The 27,934-nt window shown below is 45.0% G+C and overlaps 2 protein-coding genes across 5 annotated transcripts; both read right to left on the bottom strand.

Annotated features, from left to right (window-relative positions):
• Positions 1–14,239: 14,239 nt before the first annotated feature.
• On the bottom strand, positions 14,240–15,264 carry LOC100381981 (Calcium-binding protein CML42). The gene has a single exon (NM_001174751.1). It carries the CDS (start codon positions 15,106–15,108, stop codon positions 14,497–14,499), a length of 612 nt encoding a protein of 203 aa, NP_001168222.1. The 5' UTR covers positions 15,109–15,264; the 3' UTR covers positions 14,240–14,496.
• On the bottom strand, positions 14,245–19,234 carry LOC100274525 (uncharacterized). 4 transcript variants are annotated; one of them, XM_035964667.1, is made up of 3 exons: positions 17,396–17,710; positions 16,408–17,300; positions 14,245–16,300 (listed from the first exon to the last, which is right to left on the bottom strand). In XM_035964667.1, the coding sequence occupies exons 2-3, from the start codon at positions 17,200–17,202 to the stop codon at positions 15,860–15,862; spliced, it is 1,236 nt and encodes a 411-aa protein (XP_035820560.1). In that variant the 5' UTR covers positions 17,203–17,300; positions 17,396–17,710; the 3' UTR covers positions 14,245–15,859. The 4 variants fall into 4 exon arrangements, with proteins under 4 accessions (XP_035820560.1, XP_023157260.1, XP_023157261.1 ...); XM_023301492.2 differs by having other exon boundaries at positions 15,725–16,300; positions 16,408–17,231; positions 17,396–17,714; XM_023301493.2 differs by lacking the exon at positions 17,396–17,710 and adding an exon at positions 17,301–17,325 and having other exon boundaries at positions 15,725–16,300; positions 16,408–17,231.
• Positions 19,235–27,934: the final 8,700 nt, after the last annotated feature.

Below are 27,934 nucleotides of genomic sequence, written 5' to 3'. Positions count from 1 at the left end.
TCTCCGGCCACCTCGCTTCCCCCCTTCGCGCTCGCCCACGCGCTCGACCCATCTGGGCTGGGGCACGCGGCACACTCACTCGTCGGCTTTGGGACCCCCTAGTCTCGAGACGCCGACATATACCTTCCTATATACAGAACCAGTAGGGAACCATCCTTTCTTAGTTCTGCATATACTGCAAGTATAGATGCCACGACAAACTGAACATGTCCTGTTAGGATTCTTCTTAACCTCTAACACATTCTTACCATATCTGCATCAGCTACAAAGTGTCAATCCATAAACAGCTAACTGTCAAGTACAACCATGCATGGAGAAAAGAAAGCAGAGCTCAATTGGCATTTAGATGCATGTAGTGTTTTAATATTTTTCTAACAAGAGTAGGGGACTTTGAATGCTTTGCAACTGAAATCTTCTTACAAAACTAAGTCAAGTAATTGCTATATATATTGCAACCCAAAATCCTAGATAGGTGTGCAAAACAATTATAAAAAATCTTACAGCTTTAGCATTGGTAAATTTGTTTTAAATTGCGGACCATAAATTGGGAAATATCTATTATATTTTAATCACAAATAAGTCCATTTAGGTTTCTCCCAAGTAAAAAGAATAACTTTGACTAACAATGTTAGCCATGTGTTGGCAATCTATATAAAATATTGGATGTTGATTGTCCAGGTAAAAAGGGTTTGCCATAGGATAAACCTAAACTGATTTATATTTGTAGGTGAAATAAGTATATTGCTAAACTGCAGCTAAAATAAAAGCAATTTGTTTTCAAGTGTATATGCTATATGCGGAACAGGGAACTCGTTAATATTAGGTCTAACACATGTCCTCAAGAAAATGATAGAGATGATACTTCGGGAATGTGCGATTGTTAGTTCAAAATAATGAGAATTTATTATCAATACAAAGAAAATGTTCACCTCATGTACAAAGAATCCCCCACAGAACTGTCCTTGGACAATCTGGCATTTACAACAGCATGTATAATGACCAAGAGTCTTCTGTTTGTAACATGGAAGCATTTTGCCATTATACCAAAGGCGAAGAAAATTAATATAGTAAATGTGTTAACGACTACAATATACGCATCAGACATCCTCTAGATTTTTTAACCATGAAGTTTAAGGTGATGGAGAGTAAGAAATGTGGATAATTTACTTATATTCAACACTCCCCCATGGAGGTTCCCTTAGGCATCCTCAATTTTTTTGAACCAAATAAGTAAGAAATGAAGTTCTGTTGAAAATGTCCATAATCAAGACTAAATGTAGCCAGGTAAGAGTGTGCCCAACTTATGTTACTTAAAGTTTACTATTGACGTCGTTTAAGTTTTTAGCTAATGTAAGATAAATAACTTGTGATCTGAAGGAATTTGCTTTCTTCAAAGTAGATAAGTGAAAAAATGAGTAACACATCCGTGTACTGACCAAACAGGGAAATGCTAGAAGAATCTTAAGGCTTATTGAAAAATGAATCAAGTAGTTTGGGAGTAGTGTATCTAGCAATGATCATTTAATTGCCAGCATTTTACAATAACTATTTTTGAATGGAAGCACTAAAATCCTTTTTGAGAGTGTAAACTGAAAGCATAACATCATTGCAGAGAATATCTCCTAAACCCATTGCAAACATTTGCAAAACTTTTCAGCAAAAAAGGCCACCTAAAGCCCTCCTTCATAGGAACCCCTAGTCATGAGCATTGTTGTAGCTACTTCTAAGATTTGTTAGCAACAGGACATTTTCAGTGCTAAACTAATTACCAAGATTTGTAGCTGCTTCTAAACACTGAGCAAAGTGCAAGTCTTGAGAGAAAGGGAATCTACAAAGTATTTTTTACGAAAAACGCAGGAGAGTTGCACATCATTATATTAAGGAGAAGGGGAAATTAAGGTCCAAGAGGACCAGTACAAACAACCACCCTATGGTGGCCAGCAACAAGCATAAATAAAACTATCCATAGGACTAAGATACAAAAAGACGACCAAGGAAAAAATTAAGTCGGGCCTGCTGCGCCTAGAGCAGCAGCAAGCCCAAGGCTTTCGAGGTGTTTGGCACCAGCCAGCACCCATTAGGATAGCTCGTCGATGAAGCTTCTATGCACCTTGCCAATGGTTGGTAAATCTCCATCGAAAATAACTCTATTTCTATGCAACCAAAGGCACCATACTCCCAAAATAATGGCACTGTTGACTCCCTTTCTCTTGCTTCTGTGCACCTGAATGGTCACTAGTCCCCACCAATCATCAAAATTAGTATCCTCTGGTCCTAGAGTTAAGTGGCCCATACCAAAGGGGGAGAGGATGCTATGCCAAAACTGCCTGGCGAAGACACAACCAGTCAACAGATGCTGAACTGTTTCTTGCTCTTGTTCATAGAAAGGGCATGCTTCCGGATGGGGAAGACCTCTTTTTTGCAGTCTGTCAGCTGTCCAACACTTATTCTGCATGGCTAACCATAAAAGGTCTTACACTTAGGAGGAGCCCAAGATTTCCAAAGTCTTTTCCATGGTTCGAAGGTGATGGAGCCCAAAAACAGAACCTTGTAGCAGGACCTAGAAGAGAAAAGGCTCGAAGACTCGAAGACTCGAATCTCCACACATGGTGATCCTCCTGAAGAGTGAGCACGATCTCACCCAGGGTGTCCCAAAGCGTAAGATAGCAAAGAATTGAGAATCAAAATTTAGAGATAGCAAATAATGCTAATTTACCTGGCTAAAAATTCCCATGTCAGTTCCTTAACACGGATATCTACATCAAACAATACACTAAATCAACTATCTTGATGATAGATCTATACCAAGACCCAATTAGTAATAGGAACATGGTAAAACAAGAAGAAAAACAACTTCTACTATCCATGCTTTGGTTTAATTAATATCATTTTTAAGTGCAAAATGAACATGACGATAACATGTATTAGGCACTGAAAAAAACTATATCTTAACTTTGTAGCAGCCCACAAGGTGCACTAGCCTCACTAAGCACATCTGCAAACTGGCACAATACAAAAATGTGTAAATTATTCTTGTATGCTTGCATTCAACCATATTGTTTTTCACAATCAAGCTTACAGATTACTTTGAATAGATTTTCCATTATCCAATAAAAATATCAATCCAAATAAATCATGTAACTCACCTCAAATCGCTCCAAGTTGGAATTCCCTTATCAAGCTTCTTTCTTATTGTCGAAAAATCCATTGGATGCTTTATAATGCCATGATAGTCAGGTATCTAGAATGATGACACAAAATCTGTAATTCATATTGCTTCATACCAAAGAATGTTTCTGCATTGCTGTGGGTCATGTAGGATGTTTGACCTAGTCAGCCTTCACCAATAGCAATTAACCTCCATGCGAATGACTTAAACCAACTCACATATTTAATCTAGTTCTGTGAACCATGAGAAAAAAGAATAATATGGAAAACGGAAAGGAGAAGAGGGAATAGAGAACAAGAGATGAGTTGTTGAAGCACGCGCCTAAAACAGAGGAAGTAGTTCTCTGAAATGGTTCAAACAGTGGTTACATGTCTCCTAAATATGCTATGGAAGGCAAGTAGCTGTCAAAAGGCTCACTAAAAAGTTCTACACAGGGGTCGAGGAATTTGGAAATGAAGTACTCTAGTTCTGATTGCCAAACTGCAGCATAGAAACTTAGTTAGACTTCTTGGTTGTTGCATTCACAAAGATGAGAAGTCACTGATGTATGAATATCTACCAAACAAAAGATTGGATGCCTTCCTTTTTGGTACGTTCTGGCCTCATTTCACATATTACGAAACAATTTTAGACTAACTGTGACCCACGATACATAGTTTTTTCACACTAATCTTGGAAGATGCTGCGAGAAAAATCTGTGATTGGTTGGCCATCCTGCTTTAAAATAATTAAAGGTGTAGCATGAGGTCTTCTTTATCTCCACCAGGATTCAAGATTAACGATAATTCATAGAGATCTGAAAGCAAGCAATGTCTTGTTGGACACAGAAATGAGTCCCAATGCAAGATATCAGGTTTCAGTATGGCGAGGATTTTTTGGTGGAAATGAGCAACAGACAAACACTACTCGAGTCGTTGGAACGTAGTAAGTAATTCGTCCACAAGCCAAAGTTTAACATAATATATATATATATATACTTTAACTAATTCAAACTGTACATTACATTTCTTTTCTTCAATGAAATGGTTCAAACAGTTGTTCATACTTCATACCGAATGGCACAGAATCCCCGTGGATAGGCCACAGACGTGCACAAGAAGAGACCATTGTGACACGCTTCTATATTATAGTATCATTACTACATGTATGTGTACATACCCGGTTGAAGACCATGAAGCCGAGGTCGAGATGCATGGTGACAACGGTGTCAGCGTCCTCGACGGTCATGGTCCTTGCGTGTCCGCCGAGGCAGTTCTCCTTCTCGTATACGGTCACCCTCGCGAAGCCGCTCCTCGCCAGTTCGTGCGCTGTCGTCAGCCTGCTCACGCCAGCACCCACATGTGGTATTGATCAATTGTAGTCGTACAGTACAGGTGAACGAAAAGACGGTCAGCAAGTATACTCACACCAAAAACTTATTTTGGAAACCAATCATTAACAGAGTGCAGAGACACATTCAACATCTCTACATAAGAGCCTTATTAAGGTTGCCATTACAACCACAAGACAATAACTAAGGGGGCTATGGAGATAGGGATTTCATATCCGGTAAGGATAGAAATGGATAAAAAAGAGGCATTAAGAAATCAACAAAAAAAATAAGTGTAGGAAAACAAGCAGTTGTTTGTTCACAATAACCTGTAGAATTGCAGTCATTATTCTGTCCAATAAGATTGAGGTCGCCTCCAGACTATATTTTTTTGAGCTGCAAAAATAGCAAACAGTTCAAATTATTTGAGAGCATAATCTTTAATATATTAAACAAATTTTGGAGTGCAGCAATTGGCCAGAATTAGAAAGATGAAAAAGCGGTGCCTTAAGTGCTAGACATAGCAATCGTTCCAAAGTTCCTAATAAGATCTTCCTTGGTCATACCAATACCCCTATCCAGAATGGAGATAATCTTCTTCTCTTTGTCCAACTTAATTTGTATAAGCATAGATCAAATGACTTGAGGCCTAATTCTAAAGCAAATATATTACTCCTAGCTAGTAGCAGTAAACCAATCAATCACTAATGACGTACATGTCAGAGAAGGTCTGTAGCCGGCCGTCAAACTTAGTGCGGTAGCCAAGGGCAAAGGTGTGGGAGAGGACACAGAGCAACAGGAGGGAGAAGAGAGAGGTGGGCATCAACGGGAGCGCGATCGAGGGACAAAGGGAGCAGGGAGGTGGCGGCGGTTGGAAGTAGAGGGAGCGGTTAGGGTTGGCCCACCCTTCCTTCCACCTATCTGGATCCGGGCCCGACGACGACGGAGTGTGGCAAATGTGGTGGAGGGGGAGGAATCGGTACAGGCTAGGGAATGGGACTCACCTTCGATGAAGAAAGAGACCGAGGGCTAGCCAGCCTGCTCCTTCGCCATGGTCGCGATCTGGCCAACAAGCGCATCTGCACTGTTGTAAAAGGAAATTATGCAAGAGATGCGGGGAAGGCGCAGCGATTTGGGGAAGGGAGAGGAGCCGGGGCGGGATCTGAGGGCTGCGGGCAGAGGCTGCTCTCCATGGGTCAAGGGCGCCGCGTGGATTGCGCTGGCGAGGAGCTGGAGCGGGATTTGGGCGCCGCGGGGATTGCAGGATGTCAACGCGCGATGTGGAGGAAGGGAGAGGAGCCGGGGCGGGATCTGGGGGGCACGATGTGTGCGATGGAGGCGCTAGAGCGGAGGTGGGGAAGGGCGGGGGCGCGGTGAAGCAAGTGTGGACGCCTACATTGGGTCCTTATAGGATAGTAGAGATTATACTATATTATACTAGATATGTGTACGAGAGTTACAAATTATATAACGACAAGATCAATATGATATGCAAAATCTACGTGACAAAATATCACCACAGGCACAATCATAGTTTTTCAATAAGCTTTTCTATTAATTATACAACATTACGACCAAAATTTTGCTAAAATAATATATTGTATAAAACATAACAATAGCTATGGAGCAGCACAGGCTGACAGAAATAATTATTTTGTGGCTATTGAGAACAAATAATTACACACTTGTCGCTACAATCTTCCAAAAAAATGCATCACCAATCAAAGCTTAGAATTGTCTAGTATGGAAGTGCAAAGTGGTGGTTGATCCAGACCTAACAATGATCCCACAGTGGAGAAATCTCATCCAAGTAATAATCTACTTCGGACCAACTCTTGAAGAACCTGATAGACTTCGGAGATGTCTCAGGTTCTTTCTCAACCTTCACATAATTTGCTAAAGAATTTATGAAGTGCTCCTCATCAAAGACATCTGAAAATTTGCTGTTATTGAAAAGCAGTTTCATCAGTCGCATATCAGTTCATGGAAGGCTGAAAACAAAGCAAGATATGAATTTTGCGTCTAAAGTGAGGGACCTCGGATTATTCATTTAGCAACATAGATATGCATCCAATACACAAAGAACATGTGTTGCTCCTCTGTGTCCCACCGCTGGGAGAGGCGGTAAGGCACGCCAGAGGAGACGAAGAGCAGGAATAGAATACAAACCTGATACCCATATAAATTAGTAGCATCCACCTTTGCTCCTTCTTTCAGAAGTAGTTCAACAACTTAAATATGGCCACATACAACACTCCAGTGAAGTGTTGTTTGTCCAGGGACTCAGATGTTTGTGATGGATCAGATTTTGAACTCATCATCCTCGTGTGGCCCATCCTTTCTTGAGAATAAAGAAGTGGAATATAGTTCTATACTTAAGAACAACAAAGACCAAGGATTTGAGAATAGAAGTCCTCATATTCTTCTAAAATTACACTCCTCAACCTATTAATGCAAATACATATTTTTTCATTATTTTAACTAACAGCTAAAAGTTGAATTATGTTGGTCAAAAGAAAAGAGGGAAGGGGGTGTAGGAATCAGGGCTTGTCTAAAAACATACCATGCCATTTGCTAACAATTGATGATGCTGAAATGTTGAAGAAGATGGTTTTGCACTCAGTAGCTACTGCTCTTGCCAGCATTGTCTAAAAACAGGATTCAGTTAGAATTGAGTGTCCGTCTTTGTAGAAGGATAAGTGCATGAGAACATAACCAAGTGCTCAGCATAATAGGAAAACTCAGAACCATAGAATTGTTACATAAACCAAGAAAGAGAAAAAACACTTGATACATGAATCACATAAATATGCAAGATTAACATATTAAATAGGTATGCATGTACAAACCTTTCCTATCCCTGGGGGGCAAAACACAAGATGCCTTTCCATGGAGAAAGGAGACCAGTGAAGTATCCGAAAATAGCACAAACAATATGCACATCAATAGTGAAAAAACATAAAGAATGGCACTACTTCATATGCCCACCATTGTATCCACATTATATATTTTGTGTAGTATGGGGTATCATCATGCTTTTAATAGTCTTCACTAAATTTGATTCATATTTCGAAATTAAAAGCTTGAGTAGAAGAACAGGCCAATAATATATTTAACTTCAGTACTTTTTAGCAACAACAAAGAGATAACGGTTGTACGAATTATCATGTTGATAGATTGATATTCTCCTTAGAGTTTTGTTTCTTTTAGCAAGAAATGGATAGCTTACTTTGGGTACTTTATGGGCATAACAACAACCTCTTTTAGAAGGTGTTTGGCATTTTCTAGTCCTTTGATGCTCTCCCATTTCACATCTGAGCTCCCGCGAACAATATCCCTTTAAGGTCAGATTAAGCGATAAAATATTTCAACAGCCAGGAAATGCCTTCCCTGATTCTTAAAGCCACAATGAAGTTTAGATTACCTCAACAATGTCTCTTCGAGATTTCGCATTTCAGCTGACTCAAATGAAGGTAGAAGGGGCTTCTGGCTACAAAAGTCACACCCAAAAGTTTGAGATTGCAAAATGTGAAATCATAACAATAATAGTTATCACCGAAAGTTGTCACATGGAGCAGTGAATATGGGATAGAAATTGCAGGTCATGTGATATTTATCATTATGTGAACCCCTTTTCATTAACTACAAATTTAGTTGGCATGTCCATGTCTTGTGAGAGATAAGATGGTGTTAGACCAAACAACTGCCTTAGTTGTCAATGAAGATTTCGAGGGTCTCCATAAGTTCTTGTTGCATATAGGTGTCTCAACAAATAATACTATTGCAAAAAGGGTATCTGAAGACTTAAAAGTATGGCCTTTGCATATGGACATGACAGGATATCAAAGAGACAATAAAATGGTAAAATCCACACACTCGAGATGACATTTTCTTCCAGGTACCATGAGTCTTCTTGGAATCAAGTGAGCAGTCCAGTGGTTTCCAGGTAAAAGCAGGGAGCAACAGAGCATACCACGTAGGAGCGTGCCAGCCTAGGGAAAAGGGAGGGGGGAAGCCAAGAAGTGGTCACGGACTCACGGTCGGTCGGTCGACGACAGCACGGAGAAGAGCGGGAGCAACCTGGGAGGGGGTTGTAGGTCATCGGTTGTGCTAGCATTGCCGCGCGGCAACGGTTGGAGGTACAACCCCTTCTCGGCGATGGTGCGATCATCGAGGCTGTGGCCTCCTCGAAGCCCGACAACAGTGGCGACAGCGTGACAGGGCTCCTAAGCGCCAGCGATGGGAGGTCCAGCATGATGGGCGATAACACCTTGAGTCCATCAGGACCGGCCCACATGTACACATATACTTCTCTCTCCTTCTCTATCACATCACATGCTCGTGATCTGGTTCGTCATCCTAGATGTGTAGGATCAATTTGTGGGACGAAGCAGGGCCACATGATCGATTTCTCTCTTAACCATTATTCTTTCCTTTTGTCTGTAGCAGTATATGTGGGAGGAAAACGTTGGTCTGATCGTGTAGTGCCTGTGCAATGATACATGTGAAATAGAAGTCATTTTCTGAGGGGAGCTTCTTCCTCGGGAACAGAGGTCATGGCTCATCATGGACAGGAGGTTCGTGATCTCCATCACCACGCTCCCACACGTTATAATTGTTTTCTTGAATTTTTCATTCGACTCTATCACTTTCTAAAACCCACTGGTTATATACATGAGCAAGATTTTTATACTTAAAGAAATATTGCTTGATGTTCTCTGCTCCTAAAATGTAGAAGCGATAAAATTAATAAATGAATGTACAACAACCAAAGACAGATTGTCGTACATTTTATATGATATAATTTCCTTCATTGACATCCCATAAAATTCAGTTCCCTCACTGATTGAATAGACACCGAACTTAATCCTCTTCTTTATACACATCACGCAAAGCCATATTCCTAGCTAGGGACAAGTCTAAGGGAGGATCCATACATGAAAGATGGTTATGTTGTTTACTTCCTTTTCCACTACAAGGCCTATTACCAAATGAAAACATGGGTTTAGTTTTTTCTCAAACACACCTGCATATCATTCTTTTTTCACTGCTTCCTATTATACTTCTACCGAACTCCGTGCTTTCTTTCTACTAGATTACTGCATCAATAGCTATTCTGGGTTAATGATTAAACGTTTGCAGTTTTTTTCTTGCAGAAAAAACTTTGGCTCATAAAGTTTGAGTGTTGCATGTCTCTTTGCTATTTAAAAACAAGCCTAACTGTAGCATGACTGCATGAGTGATAATAGAAGGAATATCATAGTTTGAAAAGGAGACAAACTACAGACAGAGCATGTTGAAAAACAAAAATAGAAAGTAATCCATACTCACAAAAGGTTAGGAAGCAAAACACATCTAAAATGTAGCAAGATGGTAGTTAAACTGCTTGCATCATCCAATAGGACCAAGGGAAAAAAGTTGACTCCTGCAGCCTAATAAAGGAATTTCAAAATTCATATTGATAGGCTAACAATTCAAGACATGTATAAAACTAGAAATGAAGCATGGCCTTTTTGTGTAATGGTATGTGCATTAAGTTATGCAACCATTTTATAGAGTTTGGATATAATGAAGCAGGATTGATTACCCACTCTATTTTACTCTAACAACACATCTTATTGCTAACTGCCCATTACCTGTGTTGCACCTTTTCAAGTCATAATCTTCTACTGCATATTATTTGCTATGCAGGGATGGATGGTTCCTAATTATCTATACTACTCATGTTAAGACTCTACCGAAGGCGTCCACACCCCTGGTGCCCCCTGCCCCGCTCGACATGATTCCAGCGCCGTCGCCGTGCGCGATGCCCGCGCACGCACCGCACATCGATTTCGTGCCCCATCGTTGGCGTCGCCCCCGCCTCCTCCAACCAAGGGACGTTGCCAACTGCGTCCCCGTGCACGCCATTCCCATGATGCTCCCGATATCCACATCGATTTGGCAATGCCAGGAGGTCCATCACCAATTTGGCGTCGTCGTCAACCACGACCACCTTCCAATCTACTGTCCACGTCACCGTCTGCGCCCCACGTCGTGCCCGCCATCCACGCGGATGAGCTCATCATGGTGGTAGGCGAGGAAGACCGCGAGCATGGGGAGCGGGTGCGAGGAGATGGTGAGCAAGAGCGGCTTGCACGGTGGGAGAGAGGAAGGCGTGCGGCGACATCTGGTGCGACAGCCGCGGTGCAGGGGTCGGCGCAAGGGCCACAGTAAGGTGGAGCAGGAGCGAGGAGGGATACGGCGGCAGCGGTGTCTTGTCCAAACCTCCCCCCTAGATAAAACCTTCTGGGAAAACTATGCTTTGCTCCACTTTTTACCATTCAATGTTTGTTTTATTTTTCTTTTATCATCAATATAGTCTTTTATCACCAATAGAGTCTTTTTATCTAGCATGTTCCTCATTCTACTGGAGTTTTCATTACCTCTGAAATGTGTAATTGTTCGATATTGTTATTGGTTTTCATGGTTCATAGAAGGGCGGAACAGATACATGGAGCATATTTTTAAAAAACTTATACCCTTTTTCCAGCTAAATGTTTCTTTTATCTATCATTCCTCATTTTAAAGTTGACAACATAAAATTTCTTGAAATTTTGTTTCTGTTATTCTGAATTCCAGAATATTTCTTAAAAACTGATTTTGTTATTCTGATGACCTGGCAACCCAATGGTTAGAACCGTATGCACGTCATCAGTATTAAAGGTAAAGTAATATAGATGGATATGTAAATGTGGCGTTATATGTATTCATATTTTATAGTTTTATTATAAGGTCCACTGTCGTGCCTTCTATGTTCTACGCCCTTGCCGGTTCTGCTATCTTTGATATTGCATGCTGTTTGGTCTGAACAGAGAGCATACTGTAGAGAAAACTTAGCATTTGTGACAGATTTTCCGAGTACTAATAATTCATGAGAAGTGTTTTGTAATGTGAACTTATCAATGCACACCTAAACTGGCCTAAAAAGCACTGGTAAAATGCAAATTGAAAACTCGATGCTTTGAGGCGATACTCTGAATTTCATGTCATGCTAATCTCAGTATTAGAATGCTTGATGTGAAGTTCTAAGAATATACCTTTTCATGTTTGATATACTTTTGAGAAATATACTTTGTGCAATCGAGAAGAATGATAGATGGATCCTTAAAGCGGTCCAATGCATTTGTGTTGATATCAGTGCCCTTTTGCTACCTTTTCTGGAAAAAGGTGACAAAATCACTATTAATTGATGATGAGTTGTTTCCTTGGATTGTAAGAAATGCTAACAACGAAGTTGTCTCAAAGACGACACATTGAGCTTGCACTGTGTCACTTGGCACAACATGGCTACCACTCATGTCTTCACAAAATCCTATAAGCATGGTTGCCAATGTTGTCTTAGCTTTTTTCTAAAAACAATATTTTGGAATTTTGCCTAACTTTTTTATATATGAATGTGTGGTGATATTCTTACAGTTTTTCCTCTTGCCAGGTTCCGTTGTTTCATGGCATGGACTACCTGATCCTGGACAAAATCCATTATAGTTCTGAATGAGATATGAATTGTTCTGTTTAGGTCATGATCCTGCTATGGGACTGTTGCGGTTATGACCCAAATTCTAAGATGTGACTATCATTATGTGCATTTGTTTTCTTTTATTTTAGAAAAAAGTAGCTCATGTTCTAGGTCAGCTTCTCTCAAAATCTGAAACACGTTTTTGAGGTTGACATAGTTGTAGTTTGGCGTTCTAATGTTTAGCAATTTTGTTTCATAATTTTGCATCATAATTTCACTTGTGTTTCTTCATAGTTTGTTTAACAATACCATGAATGTTTTAGACAATTGGTTTACAGTTGACAAAATCTCTCACTTCTTCACTTAGCTTGTGATCTACAACTGATGTACAAGCTGACATATGCAGTTCATTTGGGTGGAACTGTAGCCACATCAAGATTTCTTTCATTACTTCTACATCCCATTCTAAAGAGATTTTTGTTGTGCGGGATTCGGACGAGGATAAGCATTGGTCATATCCATGATTTTGACCACTAATATTGTTGCTTACAGTTCACAGAAGCTCTCACTTCTTCACTTCTAGATGGATCCATTTTCATACTTGGGGTGTTCGGTAAGTTGGTGTTCAGTTGGAGTATGTTGCATAATCTCATAGCTTTCTTGATATGCCAATTCAGTTGACAGAGCTTTACAGACATGCCAATTTATAAATTAAATGGAGCATGTTGCAGTTAGATGTAGTCTATTTCAGAATTGAGTGTACAAGTAGATTTTACTTAGAATGTGTTGCATAATAGGACTGAGCTTTAGGGGAGTGCTTTTGTACCAATGGTAATAATTGGTTTTGTATCTGCTGATCTTCACGAGAAATATGACAATGTTACAAGGCTATAATCGGTAGCACAGGATGCATTTTTTTTGAATTGGCCAGGTAGCGTGGTCTCGCGCCCATAAGAGAATAGTGACACTTAGTTGGTATTTTGTTATTCTATTTCAGAAATGAAGACCAAGTGGGAGAACAGCTCATGGGGCACAAGCGGATTTTCTAGAAGAGGAGAGCAGCGCTTGATGACTTTGATAGGTTCAAAGTCATGATGGCAAAGATCAAGGTCGGGAACCTCCCTATCAACTGTTTAGTTCATGATGGCACTGTCTATATTGCTCGGTCACACTTTTTTCTTTACGTAAACAGAGGGGTGGCGCTATCAGGCAAGAGCTCGCCAAGTTGAAGAAGGCATCCATGGCTTAATGGGTATCTTTTGGTGGATGTCATGTTAGAGTTTTTGGTTCTGAGTTGGATCAGCAATTCGATTGAGTGTTGACAAATACATAATTACTAACATGTTCCAGTGAATACATTTCAAACTTTATCAAGCATGAGTGTGCTCTAGATATTTTATCATGAATGATATGGAATATATAAGGTAGCCTGCGTCGAATGCGTGATCTGTACCATTTTTGTTTTGTTTAAACATTGACATAATCTATTTTGCGATATTGTCTAGGTTGATATATCTTTTTGGGGATTATATCATCTATTTGTATATAAGTTATCATGGTATTTATATGTTACCATTGCAACGTATAGATATTCACCTAGTAGAAAGCATAATTCTCTAATATCCCCCACTATATACTTTGTATATATACAAAAAGAAATGATCTCTTGATGTATATTAAGGAGAATTATGTTCTCATATACTTTAGTTACATTATTTTTTATGATATTAATCTCAATTAAATCTCATAACATGACAACCATATGTATTATGTTAGTATAAATATTACGTGGTTTTTAAAAATTTTTAAAAAGTGCTAAATAAATATTAAATAGCCGAATTATAATATATGGGGCTATATAGAAGAAATGGATGGAGACGTCCTCCGTGTAGGGAGAGAACTTTTTAAATAGAGACAGTAAATTATATTAGAAAGTATAAATAGGAGGAGATGTAAATGGAGAGATGTCCTGCATATGGGGAGAGAACTTTTTAAATGGTTGGAGACAGCATGATGTGCAGCGGAACAACATCGAGAATCTATGCAATGATGATTGATGACAACCATCTCTTGGGCTACCATGCATAGATTATGTGACACTAAGTAAATCGAGAATCTATGTAAATGGAGATGTCCTGCATAGGGAGAGAACTTGTTTGTCAAGTAAATTGACTTTTACTAGATAATCGCTAAAACAGCTTTGTCAAACATAATGTTAGTTCAATCACATCGTGGATAACTAAGCCGACCCAAGACATTGATTGACAATGATTAGAATAGCCCAGTTTGATACATTTTCTTATCAGCTGTCATCATCATCATATACCTAATTTACAGTATGACATTACATACCATGGTTATGTGACACACACACAGGACAGGGCATTCTCATCACCACTAGACCAGTGATGTGAAGGACGATACTAAAGAATTCTTCAATTAGAGACGCAGACGCAGGACTGTCTCGACGAAATGCGGGACCACCATGCCAGTTGCCACACAGTACGACGATGAGGTCAGTCAGGCGCCCCAGACGGTGATCCCCTGCATCATGCACTTGAACTCGTTGAAGTCGACGCGGCCGTCGCTGTCGCGGTCGACGTTGCAGATCATCTCCCGGACGTTGGCCATGCTGCTGGCCTCGGGGAGGCCGAGCTTCTTGAGCACCTCCTGCAGCTCAGCGGCGGAGATGAAGCCGTCGCCATCGACGTCGAAGACCTTGAACGCCTCCCGCATCTCCTGCTCGTCCTCCTCGGCGCCGGCGCCGGCGCCGTCCGCCGCGGCGGTGGCGTCGTCCTGGCCTCCCAGTGCGCCGAAGAAGGCGTCCCCGAGCGCGCGGTGGAGCTTGTCGAAGTCCTCGAAGCGGAGGCCCGCGGCGCCGTCGGGCACGTAGGCGCCGACGGTGGCGGACAGCCCGGCGCGGTCGGCGTCCAGGCCCAGCGCATCCAGCGCCTGCGCCAGCTCGTCCACGGTGATCTCGCCGTCCCCGTTGCGGTCGAACAGGTCGAACACGCGGCGGAGGCGCACCGCGTTCAGGCTCCCGTTGCGGAGCCGGAACGACGCCGACGGCGTCCCCTTGGCCAGCGCCGGCTTCACCGCCGCCGCAACCACGCCCTGCTGGTCCGCGTCCATCCTACCTACGACCTGCACCTCGACGTACGGATTCTCTTGCCCTGCCCTGCTTCAGCTAGCGGCGCTGGCTGCCCTGCCCCTCGTTCTCTTATCTTCTCTCCTCTGTGTGTGTGTGTGGTGTCAAAATAGCTTCTTTTGTTTCGGGAGGGACGACGACGACGCGGGCCGGGCAGGGAGAGGCGCGAGGACAGCGCTGCCTGTTTATAGCCATGCCACCCTTCTCTCTGGCCTTCAGCGATGGGAAGAGCGCGTCCGGGGGACGCGGGACCGAATTGCTGCCCGTGTCCGTCCGTATCTGCCGATCGAGAAATTGATCAGCTACCGAAATAAACATATCGTTAAAACTTCCATGCATGGATTATTACCGGATATATATAGATGCACCATGCACGTAGATGGGACATATTACCCGATACTCCTACCGCATGCGAGGACGCTGGAAACCGGTCGCTATCCAGCTGATCGTCTCGTCTCTGACTAGCGATCAACGACCACGACAACTACGCTAGCTACGCGCTGAGATCGATATCTCTCAATTATGATGAGTTCCTTCCTAACCCTGACTTCTGTCCACGCAAAAGGTGTCGTCGTTTTTCTTGACGAATCTCTGCCGAACGCCAGGAAACCTGATCGATTTTGTAATCGTTTTTATTCACGGAATCTCTGCCGAACTCAGGCTTCACGAAGTTTATACTATGGCAGATTATTTGACTACTGGGCCGAATTAAATACCCGGTCCAGTGAGGCCCATCTAGCTAGCACCCCTGGGCTCCACGTTGGTGAGCAGCAGCCGCACCCCGTGCTCGGGCTCCACGATGAGCCTGAGCGCCGGCGAGTGCACGTAGGCCGGCGACAGCGCGAGCCGGAACCTGGACAGCACGAGCGCCAGCAGGACCTTGAGCTCGGCCATGGCGAAGGCCTGGCCGAGGCAGGTGCGCGCGCCGGCGCCGAAGGGGAGGTACGCGTGCGGCTGCCGCTGCCGCTGGTGGTCGTCCGCGAACCGCCCCGGGTCGAACTCCCGCGCGTCGGCGCCCCACAGCTCCGGGTCCAGGTGCATAGTCGAGACGGGCACGTAGATGTTGACGCCCGCCGGCACGCGCACGCCGCCGAGGGTCACGTCGCGGAGCGCCTGCCTCGACACCACCGCGCCTGCCGGGTACAGCCGCAGCGTCTCCTGGATCACCATCGTCAGCTGCAAGAGTGCAACACTACACATGGTCAGTATACTGATAGGGGGGGTATTGTATGTGTGTGTGCGTTCGTGCTGCTGGCGTGTGTTATTACGTACGTACGTACGACCTTCTTCATCTTGTGCAGGGACGCGAAGTCGCCGCCGCCGCATGCCTGGCGCACCTCGTCGCGCACCAGGTCCTGCCACTCCGGGTGCAGCGCCAGGAGCATCATGCACCAGGCGGCGGTCACCGCCGTGGTCTCGTAGCCGGCGAAGTAGATGTTCTTGCAGTTGTCCACGACGAACTCCTCCACCGCCACGCGGTCGCCGCTGCAGCCACCGGAGGAAGAAGCGCTGCGGAGCATCGCGTTCAGTAGGTTCCTGTCGTCGTCCCCGCCCTCCCTGACGACGTCCAGCACCAGGTCCCTCACGACCCTGTTGAGCCTCCACGCCTCCCTGTTAGTCCTCGTCGGGAGGAAGCTGAGGCCGGTCATCTCCGCCAGCAGGTTGGGCTTGGACACCGCCTTCTGCAGCTCCCTGATCGCCGCGAAGATCCTCTTGCCCTTGACGTAGCTGCTGCCGAAGCACGTCCTGGAGATGACGTCGGCGGAGTAGGCCCTGATGTCGTCGTCGATCTTGAGCTCCACGCCTCCGCCGCCCGTCCTGTCCCCCCACGACGCCACCAGCGCCGTGGCCGAGCCGACCATGAGGTCCACCATGCCCTTCACCTTGTCCGGGAAGAACTCGGGCGCGATGAGCCTCCGCTGGTGCGCCCAGGCCTCGCCGCTGGACTTGAGGATGCCGTCGCCGAAGAGCGGCCGGTGCGTGACCTTCATGTAGGAGCTCTTGCCGAGGTCCAGCGACGACACGCTGAGGCAGAGGTCCCGGACCACGTCGGACCGGCTGGCGTGCAGGAACACCATGCTTCCGATGGAGTAGGTGAAGATGGGGCCTGCACGCGCAGATTATACTGGTTGCTTAACCATGCATATGCATGCTTGGAAACACAAGACGATGGAACCTGCATTCATGTGGCAGCAGACAGTTTGATTGTGTGGCAGACAACAGACTGTGTGTGAAAAGTGAAAAAAGAAAAGAAAAGCAGCAGAACAGAACTGAGCTGACAGCTGAACCGGCCTCTCATCCACAGCACTCCCACTCAAGTCATGGACGCGTGATGAATCGGCAGACCTTTTTGGCAATGCGACAAAGGAGAGGAGAGGACTTTGCGCGGCTGGGGCCGGCGCAGTCCGTCGACGGAGAGGAGGACCATCCAGAGGCGCCGAGGAGAGGACAGGCAGCGCCCTTTGTCGTTTGTGGGTGGGGCCGTGGGCGGACCGGATCTCCGGATGGATCAGATCAAATCTGCGTACCATGTCGGGTGAACTGCTCCAGGTTCACGCACAGGCAGGCAAGCCCCGCCGCCATCACCATAGGCAGCTAGGTATTGTTTGGTTCAAATATTTGTAACGTAATGGGTAAGTGATTACGTTAAATCATGTTTTTTTAGTCCAATCGTAATCAGATACCGTACTAAAATTTGATACCGGACTATTCAAACTTGTTACCGCCCGTAATCAAGTGTAAACCATTATCATTACCCTTTACGTTACATTTCGTGAACCAAACAGCACCTAGGCTATAGGAGGACGGTGACGATCCACCGCCGGCAATGCTCAATCACGATAGTATCTGCTTCTAAAATTATATAATTCATCTTATAGAATCTTCTGCTTACGGATTATTATAATCTAAATATCTAGATTATATAATTTACGTAATAATCTGTTTAACTTTTTTAAATAATCTGTTTAACTTTTTTAGCTGGATTATATAATTTACAGGGTAAATAAACATGGTCTAATAATCATTGCAATGGAATTGATTCGCGCCAGCTAGTTTTGGTAAAAAAAACACGGGTCAAAAGAAATAAGGACAAAGGGATGGGATTCTGATCGGAAAGAGAGCCAAGCGCTGGCTGGCTACCATTCATCTGATTTATTTAGGAGGAAAAGAAATCGCGTGCTAGCAGTTCAATCATTGTTTTTTCACTTGTTTGTTTTGGCCGGGGACGAGATTGTCATTTCGCGTGAAGCATATACCCATCTATCCTCGCTAGTAGATGGTGTAGCCAGAATATTTCCCACCACGCACTGTTCAATCAAAGTCCTTTATCCTACTGTTTTAACTATATGTGTAAACAAAATACCATCACCAAATCACCATTTGTATCTCGTAATAAGTTTACCATTATGATGCAATAATGATACTTATCACACGACAAAAATGGTAGAATAATAACGTATTTACTGTGTTAAGTTTTCGAATTAATATGCTAGCTAGCTATGGCAGTGCGTCCAATATATATATTTGTTTTCCAAAAAAGAAAAAAAACGTAGTAACCGACCGATCCCGATTGATCGCGCGCATTCAGAAGAGACGAACAAATCAAAGACAGTCATGGTGCTAGACCTAGGGATGATGATGATAAGTAAAAAAACAAGCAACACGCACGCACGCCTGCGATCGATCGTCGTACCGTACTCCTTCCTCCACCGCTCGTAGTGTGGGAACAGCGCCTGGCGGTAGTCGTGCACGACGCCGCCGCCGCCGCCGCGGTGCGCCGCGGTCGCCCGCCTCATGTCTGCGCGGTTGCCGTAGGGGAAGGAGGGGCGCGGGCCCGCGACGCCCTGCGCCCGCAGCGCGGCGCGCACCCGCCCGGGCGCCAGCCACAGCGCGTGGTACAGGTAGAGCGCCAGCGCGCAGCACAGGGCGGCGGCGGCGGCCGCCGCCATCTCCGTCGTCTCCATCGTCTCGCTCGGCGCGGGGGCGGTTGCGGTTGGCACTTGGCTTGGCAGACACCGTACCGCCGATCGATAGGGCTGGCTGTGCCTGTGGCGAGACGAGACGAAGACAAGACACGAGGAGATAAAGGAAGGGCAAGGATGGATCGGGCGACAAATTGCGTGCGTTTGAGGAGTGAGGCCCGACCGGAACGGACGTCGTCGCGGTCGCCAGTCGCCACACCAACGCTCGATATTCCCCTGTAGGTGGGCCCGCAGAGGCATGTGACGGCCGGACGGTTACGTGCACGTAAGCATGCATGTCTCGTTCGATCGACGCGCCGGCCGGACTAGGGTCGCCCATGTTGATGCTTGCCGCGCGCGGATCATCCGGTAACTGATTACTACGCGACAAACAAGCTAGTAGTACTACTGTGCTGTAATTGGGGTGCGGTGCATAAATAAAAAAATACGTTTGGATTCTTTTATATTTCAAATTGAAATCTGTCAAACAACTACGGTTAAGATTTTTTTAAAAAACATATATACTTTTGACTTTTTTCATATTTCTTTATTGGTTTTTTTTTAAACCGTCTTGGATGAAGAAACTACCAAAACAGAAAATTTATAGATCTACTAATAAAGTTTTGAGACGTTGTAGTCGATAGCTTTTTTATTTGATATTTTGTATAGATAAAAAATGCGTTTACTTTTTTTATATATTTTATATTCAATTTTATCAGACAACCAGGAGGGAAAAAAAACCCCACCAAAACCAAAGTTTGGACCGTCTGCGGCAGGAAAAGCACGGTCCTCTTGTAGCCCAACTTCAGCTGGGTGGTCCGTTCTGTGCAGGCCGTGGGGTCAATGCAACCCAGCATGATCCTCACACGTACACAGGCCGTGGGGTCAATGCCTCCTGCTACTATTCCTAAATTAATTAATGTAGGCAGTTGCAGTTTGCAGAGAGGCAAAATCGATAGAAGCGCTCCAGACCCAGGGGAACGACGACGTCGTCGACCTCCCGAGATGGGTGCACTCGGTGGTTGGGAGTAGTGGACGGCCGAGGTGTTCGACGTGGAGCTGATGAAGCACCAGAACATCGAGGAGGAGCTGGTGCAGATGCTGCAGGTAGCCATGGTGTGCACGGCGAAGTCGCCGGACCGGTGATCAGGATGGTCGAGGGGCTCCGCCAATCCACCTCGGAGAGCCGCGCGTCGTCTGATGCCTGTTTGGTTCAGCTTTTTTCTGACCAGTTTTTTTAAAAATCTGACTGTGAGAAGAATCTGACTGTAGAGAGAATTCGAGTATCATTACGATTACGTGTGGATGAAGATAAAGTTGTTCATATGGCTCAGGATTTAGAAAGTTATGGATTCCTACTATTACAACGACTCAACCGATTACGTGTTTATGTTGATTTTGGATAGTTTTTGCCCCTAACGAATTTTATAGAAGCTGACTGAAAAGCTGAGCGTTTGACAGTACGCAACAGTTTTTAGTGGTCAGAAGCTGAAACAAACAGCGCCGAGAAGTCCCGGAGTCGAACCATCCGTCATTGTAAACCTGCGCTAGCGGAGTTTGCTCGCTTCGTCGGTTGCGGCCAGCTGCAGCCCATTTGATTCGTTAGCTAATTTGTTTATGAATGTGTTCATGTAAACACTGGTTGCCATCTGGGTGCATTCAGCCTCAGATAGAAAGAACTGATCTTTCTCACGGTAAGTTTGAACCCATTTTTAGCTAAAATTTAGTTATTTTTTTGTCTCTAAAGAAGTGTTTGGAACCAAATTGAGCCTTGCGGACGGTAGGGCCCTAGGGCCGCACGGTCCGCGCGTGCGCAGAGCATATTAGGGTTCCAAGTTTTGTGTTACGGTTGTTAGCTAAAATCACGGGAAAAGCTTGGAAATTAGTTTGTAAAGGGTCCAGCCCCCTCATCTATAAATAGAGAGGTATACGGCCGATTTGTAATCATCATCAATCGAATCAATACAACTTCTATTCGCATTTATTTCCAGTACAATTAGAAGTGGTTCTAGTCTAGTTCTAGTTTAGCCTCTCGATCCCCAAATTATCCGCTTCTCTTCGACTCTACGTCGATTAGAAGAGTCTAGGTCGGTCGGTCCGAGCCTAAACAACTCTTAGGATCTCTCCTCCCCGACGGGGTCCCTCCCGAGAGCGAGATCCAGGCGCCGCCGGCGATCTTCCGCCGCCCCTGCGTACGCGCGGACCGTCCGGCCGTCAGGCAGGAGCCCTAGCCTTGCACCAGGCCGCGGACCGTCCGGCCCCTGCGCGCGGACCGTCCGCTCTTGTGCAGAGAGCACCGCCACGCCTCGCACCAAGCCGCAGACCGGCCCCTGCGCGCGGACCGTTCGCCCCTGTGCAGAGGGCACCGCCCACGGTTCTTATTGAGTGTTTGACGCTCCAAAAAGGCGTCAACATACTTTTTGGCAACTCCGCGGGGACAACACATATAGACCTATCAAATCGGCCCTCAATGGCTGGTTCAAAGGATAGCTCTGAAGTTTCCACAAGCAATATCATCACGCCGACATGGGAAACCTTGCCGGATGAGGAACAGCTCCTGTTCGAGAAGCGCCAGGAGCAGCTGATCCAAGAAGCAAAGGCGAAGTTCCTGGCCGACTTCAAGGTGGACAAGAACAACAAAGTCGTTCGGCAACGGGCGACAGATCTGGCTTCGCTCCGACCTACTACGATTACCCCCAATGTAAGTAGCACCAACAAACTCCAATCTCTTAAAGCTTACATAAACGAACAGCGAGATCAGTTGCAACGTATCGTAGGGGATATACAAAACGATCATAACAGGCTAGTGCGTGCGCTTGATAAGTCTACTATGGCAAATCTTCCTTCGCACGAGGTTGAATTGAGGGAATACACACGTAATTCATCGGCTACAGGGTGTCACGACCAGTCACAACCCTTTTATGGGATGCCGATAGACACGTACCTTGGGCAACGACAGCCTCCCACGCACATCGGCGATAAATTTGCCGATCTGCGCATGTCCGGACCGTCCGTACGTGAGCGCGGACCGTCCGGGCCAGCGGCGGCCGATCCCATTTTTAGAAGCGAATTACCGAGACCTGCACCCAAACCGCCACATGCCGTGCAAACCCTAGATAACCCATTCGGATCGTCTGCGTATGGCACCAGACAGTCCGAATATAATGTCGGACGGTCCGGTCACATGGCCGGACAGTCCGCGCACGGAGCCGGACGGTCCGCGTATTTAACCGGATGGTCCGGCACAGACTTTTTTGAGAAAGATGGATATCCAACTCCGTATCCGTCCCGCTAGACTCCCCATCTCACCATACGACACACCAGCACCATAATATAATCTATCAAACCTGTGAGAGTGAGTACTTTCCGGCCCCTAGAAGGCCAGAAAGGAATGGCCAGTCCTATGAGCCTCATAGGGCATGCATTAACGCGCCGCAAAACCCAAACCAATGGGAGGAAAACAATATACCAACATCCAAACGAACTCACCCATATTGGATCAAAGAGCCGGTGGTCTCCCACCAGCTACCATCGATATAGTAAGGGAGGAAATAGCTGGGGCGTTCCGAGATAAGCTCGGAGTTAGTATAGTCCCTGGGGGCAGTCATATCAGAGACCTTATGATAGCCAGTTTGATCGGCTCCCACACCCACAGGGGACTAGAATACCCGAATTCGTAAAGTTTTCGGGTGACCAAGAAAAGAGCACGCGTGAGCACATAGACTAGTTCTTAGCACAGTTAGGAGAATTGGCCGACACCGAAGCATTCTGTGTACGTTTATTTTCATTATCTTTAACAGGGACTGCATTCACATGGTATGTCACGCTCCCTCCTAATTCCATTTTGTCGTGGGCAGATTTAGAACAAAAATTTCATGAACATTTCTTCTTTGGGGATTATGAGCTAGATTTAGTAGACTTAGTGGCCCTACGACAAGAAAAGGATTAATCGGTTAGTGATTACATCCGGAGATTCCGGGATACAAGAAACCGATGCTTTCAAATTCATTTAACAGATAAACAACTGCGGGAATAGCCTTTGATGGATTGCGCTATTATTTAAAAGATAAATTATAAGGCATCCGGTTCTTTACGCTAGCGCAATTACATCAGAAAGCTTCAGCTTGTGAAAGCCGAAGCAAAGAACTAGTCAAAACGGTTCATCATAATGTCCATATAGTAGAACACAATCAAAGTAGTTCAGACGGTGAACCAAAGAAAATTTACACCGCCGAAATAGTTTGGCCTGAGCAGGCCAAATCTTCGGCTTGCTCCTCCTTGCAGCCAGTTCAAAAGAAACAGCAGGAGGAGATTAAGTTTACATTTAATGTTGGCAAATGTGATAAGATATTCGATGAAATACTAAAAAATGGTAACATTAAAATTGATTATATCGTTCCACCTGCCGACGAATTAAAGCGTCGCGCATACTGCAAGTGGCACAACTCTTTTTCCCATGCCACTAATGATTGTAATGTGTTCCGACGACAAATCCAATCGGCTATTAACGAAGGTCAATTGAAATTTCAGGAGGACACGGATCCCTTTCCAATGAATATGATCGACTTCAAGGGAAAAAGGGTCCTAATTCGGCCCAGCACAGCCGATAAGGCAAAGACAAAGAAGTCATCATCGACAACTCACGGGAGGCCGATGGAAACAACAAAATTTCTTGCAGAAAAGTGGTGGCCGAGAAGACTCCTGATGGAGGAGAGACACTGAAAGTAACCATCACAAACTCCAGCACTGGGGGGCAAGCGCAGACAAGGGGATATGCGCGAGAACCCATACTACGCATCGTGGACGATCCGGTATCCAGGCGCGGACGGTCCGTAGCATCACCGGACGGTCCGGAGCGTTCCATCGGACGGTCCGACAACGCCGAAGAGCCACGGCGACCACGTACCTTCAAACCACGACGACCAGAAATAGGTACGTAGAAAACTAACACGTTCAAGGCAACTTGTCGGTTGGTAAAATCTAGCTCGACCTTTGATCAATTATTGTCTAAATATGTGAAAAAGAAGGCTGGCCCCAGCAACCGGCCACCAAAGGGACCTCTCTTACTCACCCAGGTGCGACGGCAGGTTAGGCCGATTGGACCACCACACCAATCGGAAAGGACGGGAGGTCATAATGTTCAATTAAGACCTAACGTGCCTGCATGGACACCTCCACCACCATATCCACCTATGTCATATCCATACACATACATACCTCCACCATATGTCCCAAATCAAATGTGGGGCATGCCACCATACCCATTTGGGATGCCACAGTACCTCGCTTGGGGGCACCCCAAACATCTGTATTCAATATGTTGACACCTCTAGTACAAGACCGATTGAGAGCCCCTCAATCTGGTCCACGAGCACAGGCCCATCAAGATTGCCGAACAACTCGGCCCCAAAGGCTGACTAATCCGACAGGGGGCATTGAAAGTCGCCTAGAGGGGGTGAATAGGGCCAAACTGAAATTTACAAAGTTAATCACAACTACAAGCCGGGTTAGCGTTAGAAATATAATCAAGTCTGCGAGAGAGAGTGAAAAACAAACGCAAGCAAATGAGAAGTGTGACACGCGGATTTGTTTTACCGAGGTTCGGTTCTCGCAAACCTACTCCCCGTTGAGGTGGTCACAAAGACCGGGTATCTTTCAACCCTTTCCCTCTCTCAAACGGTCCCTCGGACCGAGTGAGCTTTCTCTTCTCAAATCAACCGGGAACAAAACTTCCCCGCAAGGACCACCACACAATTGGTGTCTCTTGCCTCGGTTACAAGTGAGTATTGATCACAAGAAAAGAATGAGAAAGAAGAAAGTGATCCAAGCGCAAGAGCTCAAAAGAACACAACAAATCACTCTCACTTATCACTAAAGCTTTTGTGGAATTGGGAGAGGATTTGATCACTTGAGTGTGTCTAGAATTGAATGCTAGAGCTCTTGTAAGTAGTTGGAAGGTGGAAAACTTGGATGACTTGAATGTGGGGTGGTTGGGGGTATTTATAGCCCCAACCACCAAACTAGCCGTTTGGTGGGGCTGTCTGTCGCATGGTGCACCGGACAGTCCGGTGCACACCGGACAGTGTCCGGTGCGCCAGCCACGTCACCAGGTCGTTGGGTTCCGACCGTTGGAGCTCTGACTGCTGGGCCCGCCTGGATGTCCGGTGGCACACCGGACATGCACTGTAGAGTGTCCGGTGCGCCACTTCGCGCGTGCCTAACTTCTGCGCGCTCTGGCGCGCATTTAATGCTGTAGCAGGTGACCGTTGGCGCCGAATAGCCGTTGCTCCGCTGGCTCACCGGACAGTCCGGTGCACACCGGACATGTCCAGTGAATTATAGCAGAGCGAATTCCCGAAGCTGGCGAGTTCCTGAGACGTTCTTCCTTGGAGCACCGGACACTGTCCGGTGTACACCGGACAGTCCGGTGAATTATAGCGGAGCACCTCAGGATTTTCCCGAAGGTGAGGAGTTCAGCGTGAAGTCCCCTGGTGCACCGGACACTGTCCAGTGGCACACCGGACAGTCCGGTGCGCCAGACCAGGGCACACTTCGGTTATCCCTTTGCTCTCTTTAATGAACCCAATTCTTGGTCTTTTTATTGGCTAAGTGTGAACCTTTGGCACCTGTATAACTTATACACTAGAGCAAACTAGTTAGTCCATTTATTTGTGTTGGGCAATTCAACCACCAAAATTATTTAGGAAAAAGGTGTAAGCCTAATTCCCTTTCAATCTCCCCCTTTTTGGTGATTGATGCCAACACAAACCAAAGCAAATGTAGAAGTGCATAATTGAACTAGTTTACATAATGTAAGTGCAAAGGTTGCTTGGAATTGAGCCAATATAAATACTTATAAGATATGCATGGATTGTTTCTTCATTTTTAATATTTTGGACCACGCTTGCACAACATGTTTTGTTTTTTGTAAATTCTTTTGTAAATTCTTTTCAAAGTCTTTTTGCAAATAGTCAAAGGTAAATGAATAAGATTTTGCAAAGCATTTTCAAGATTTGAAATTTTCTCCCCCTGTTTCAAATGTTTTTCCTTTGACTTAACAAAACTCCCCCTAAATGAAATTCTCCTCTTAGTGTTCAAGAGGGTTTTGATATATCAATTTTAAAATGCTACTTTCTCTCCCTTTTGAACATAATGGGATACCAATTTGAAATTTCCAATTGAAAATCATTTTTTTTAAAATTAGGTGGTGGTGCGGTCCTTTTGCTTTGGGCTAATACTCTCTCCCCCTTTGGCATGAATCGCCAAAAACAGAGTCATTAGAGCCCTTAGAATTACTCTCTCCCCCTTTGGTCATAAATAACTGAGTGAAGATTATACCAAAGACGAAGTCCTTTTCTCTCCCAAAGATGGAGAGTTGCTCGGAGTGACGGCGAAGGATGAGTTACGTAGTGGAAGCCTTTGTCTTCGCCGAAGACTCCAATTCCCTTTCAATATACCTATGACTTGGTTTGAAATTCACTTGAAAACACATTAGTCATAGCATATATAAAAGAGACATGATCATATGTATATGAATGAGCTATGTGTGCAAATCAACAAAAGAAGTTCCTAGAATCAAGAATATTTAGCTCATGCCTAAGTTTGTAAAAAGTTTGTTCATCTAGTGGCTTGGTAAAGATATCGGCTAATTGATCTTTAGTGTTAATATATGAAATCTCGATATCTCCCTTTTGTTGGTGATCCCTTAGAAAGTGATACTGAATGGCTATGTGTTTAGTGCGGCTATGCTCAACGGGATTATCCGCCATGCGAATTGCACTCTCATTATCACATAGAAGAGGAACTTTGGTTAGTTTGTAACCGTAGTCCCTAAGGGTTTGCCTCATCCAAAGTAGTTGCGCGCAACAATGTCCTGCGGCAATGTACTCGGCATCGGCGGTAGAAAGAGCTACGGAATTTTGCTTCTTTGAAGCCCAAGACACCAAGGATCTTCCCAAGAACTGGCAAGTCCCCGATGTGCTCTTTCTATTAATTTTACACCCCACCCAATCGGCATCCAAATAACCAATTAAATCAAATGTGGATCCCTTAGGATACCAAAGCCCAAACTTAGGAGTATAAACTAAATATCTCAAGATTCGTTTCACGGCCGTAAGCTGAGCTTCCTTAGGGTCGGCTTGGAATCTTGCACACATGCATACGGAAAACATAATATCCGGCCGAGATGCACATAAATAGAGTAAAGAACCTATCATCGACCGGTATACCTTTTGTTCGACGGATTTACCTCCTTCGTCGAGGTCGAGATGCCCATTGGTTCCCATGGGTGTCTTGATGGGTTTGGCATCCTTCATCCCAAACTTGCTTAGAATGTCTTGAGTATACTTCGTTTGGCTAAGGAAGGTGCCCTCTTGGAATTGCTTCACTTGAAATCCTAAGAAATACTTCAACTCCCCCATCATAGACATCTCGAATTTTTGTGTCATGATCCTACTAAATTCTTCACAAGTAGACTCGTTAGTAGACCCAAATATAATGTCATCAACATAAATTTGGCATACAAACAAGTCATTTTCAAGAGTTTTAGTGAAGAGTGCAGGGTCGACCTTTCCGACTTTGAATCCATTAGTGATAAGGAAATCTCTTAGGCATTCATACCATGCTCTTGGGGCTTGCTTGAGCCTATAAAGCGCCTTAGAGAGTTTATAGACATGGTTAGGGTACTCACTATTTTCAAAGCCGGGAGGTTGCTCAACATAGACCTCTTCCTTGATTGGTCCGTTGAGGAAGGCACTTTTCACGTCCATTTGATAAAGCTTGAAGCCATGGTAAGTAGCATAGGCTAATAATATATGAATTGACTCAAGCCTAGCTACGGGTGGATAGG

The sequence above is a fragment of the Zea mays genome, chromosome 2 (assembly GCF_902167145.1).
Source record: "Zea mays cultivar B73 chromosome 2, Zm-B73-REFERENCE-NAM-5.0, whole genome shotgun sequence".
NCBI classification, from domain to species: domain Eukaryota; kingdom Viridiplantae; phylum Streptophyta; class Magnoliopsida; order Poales; family Poaceae; genus Zea; species Zea mays.
Note: the sequence above shows the minus strand (reverse complement) of the source record. Positions and strands in the feature narration are given on the sequence as shown.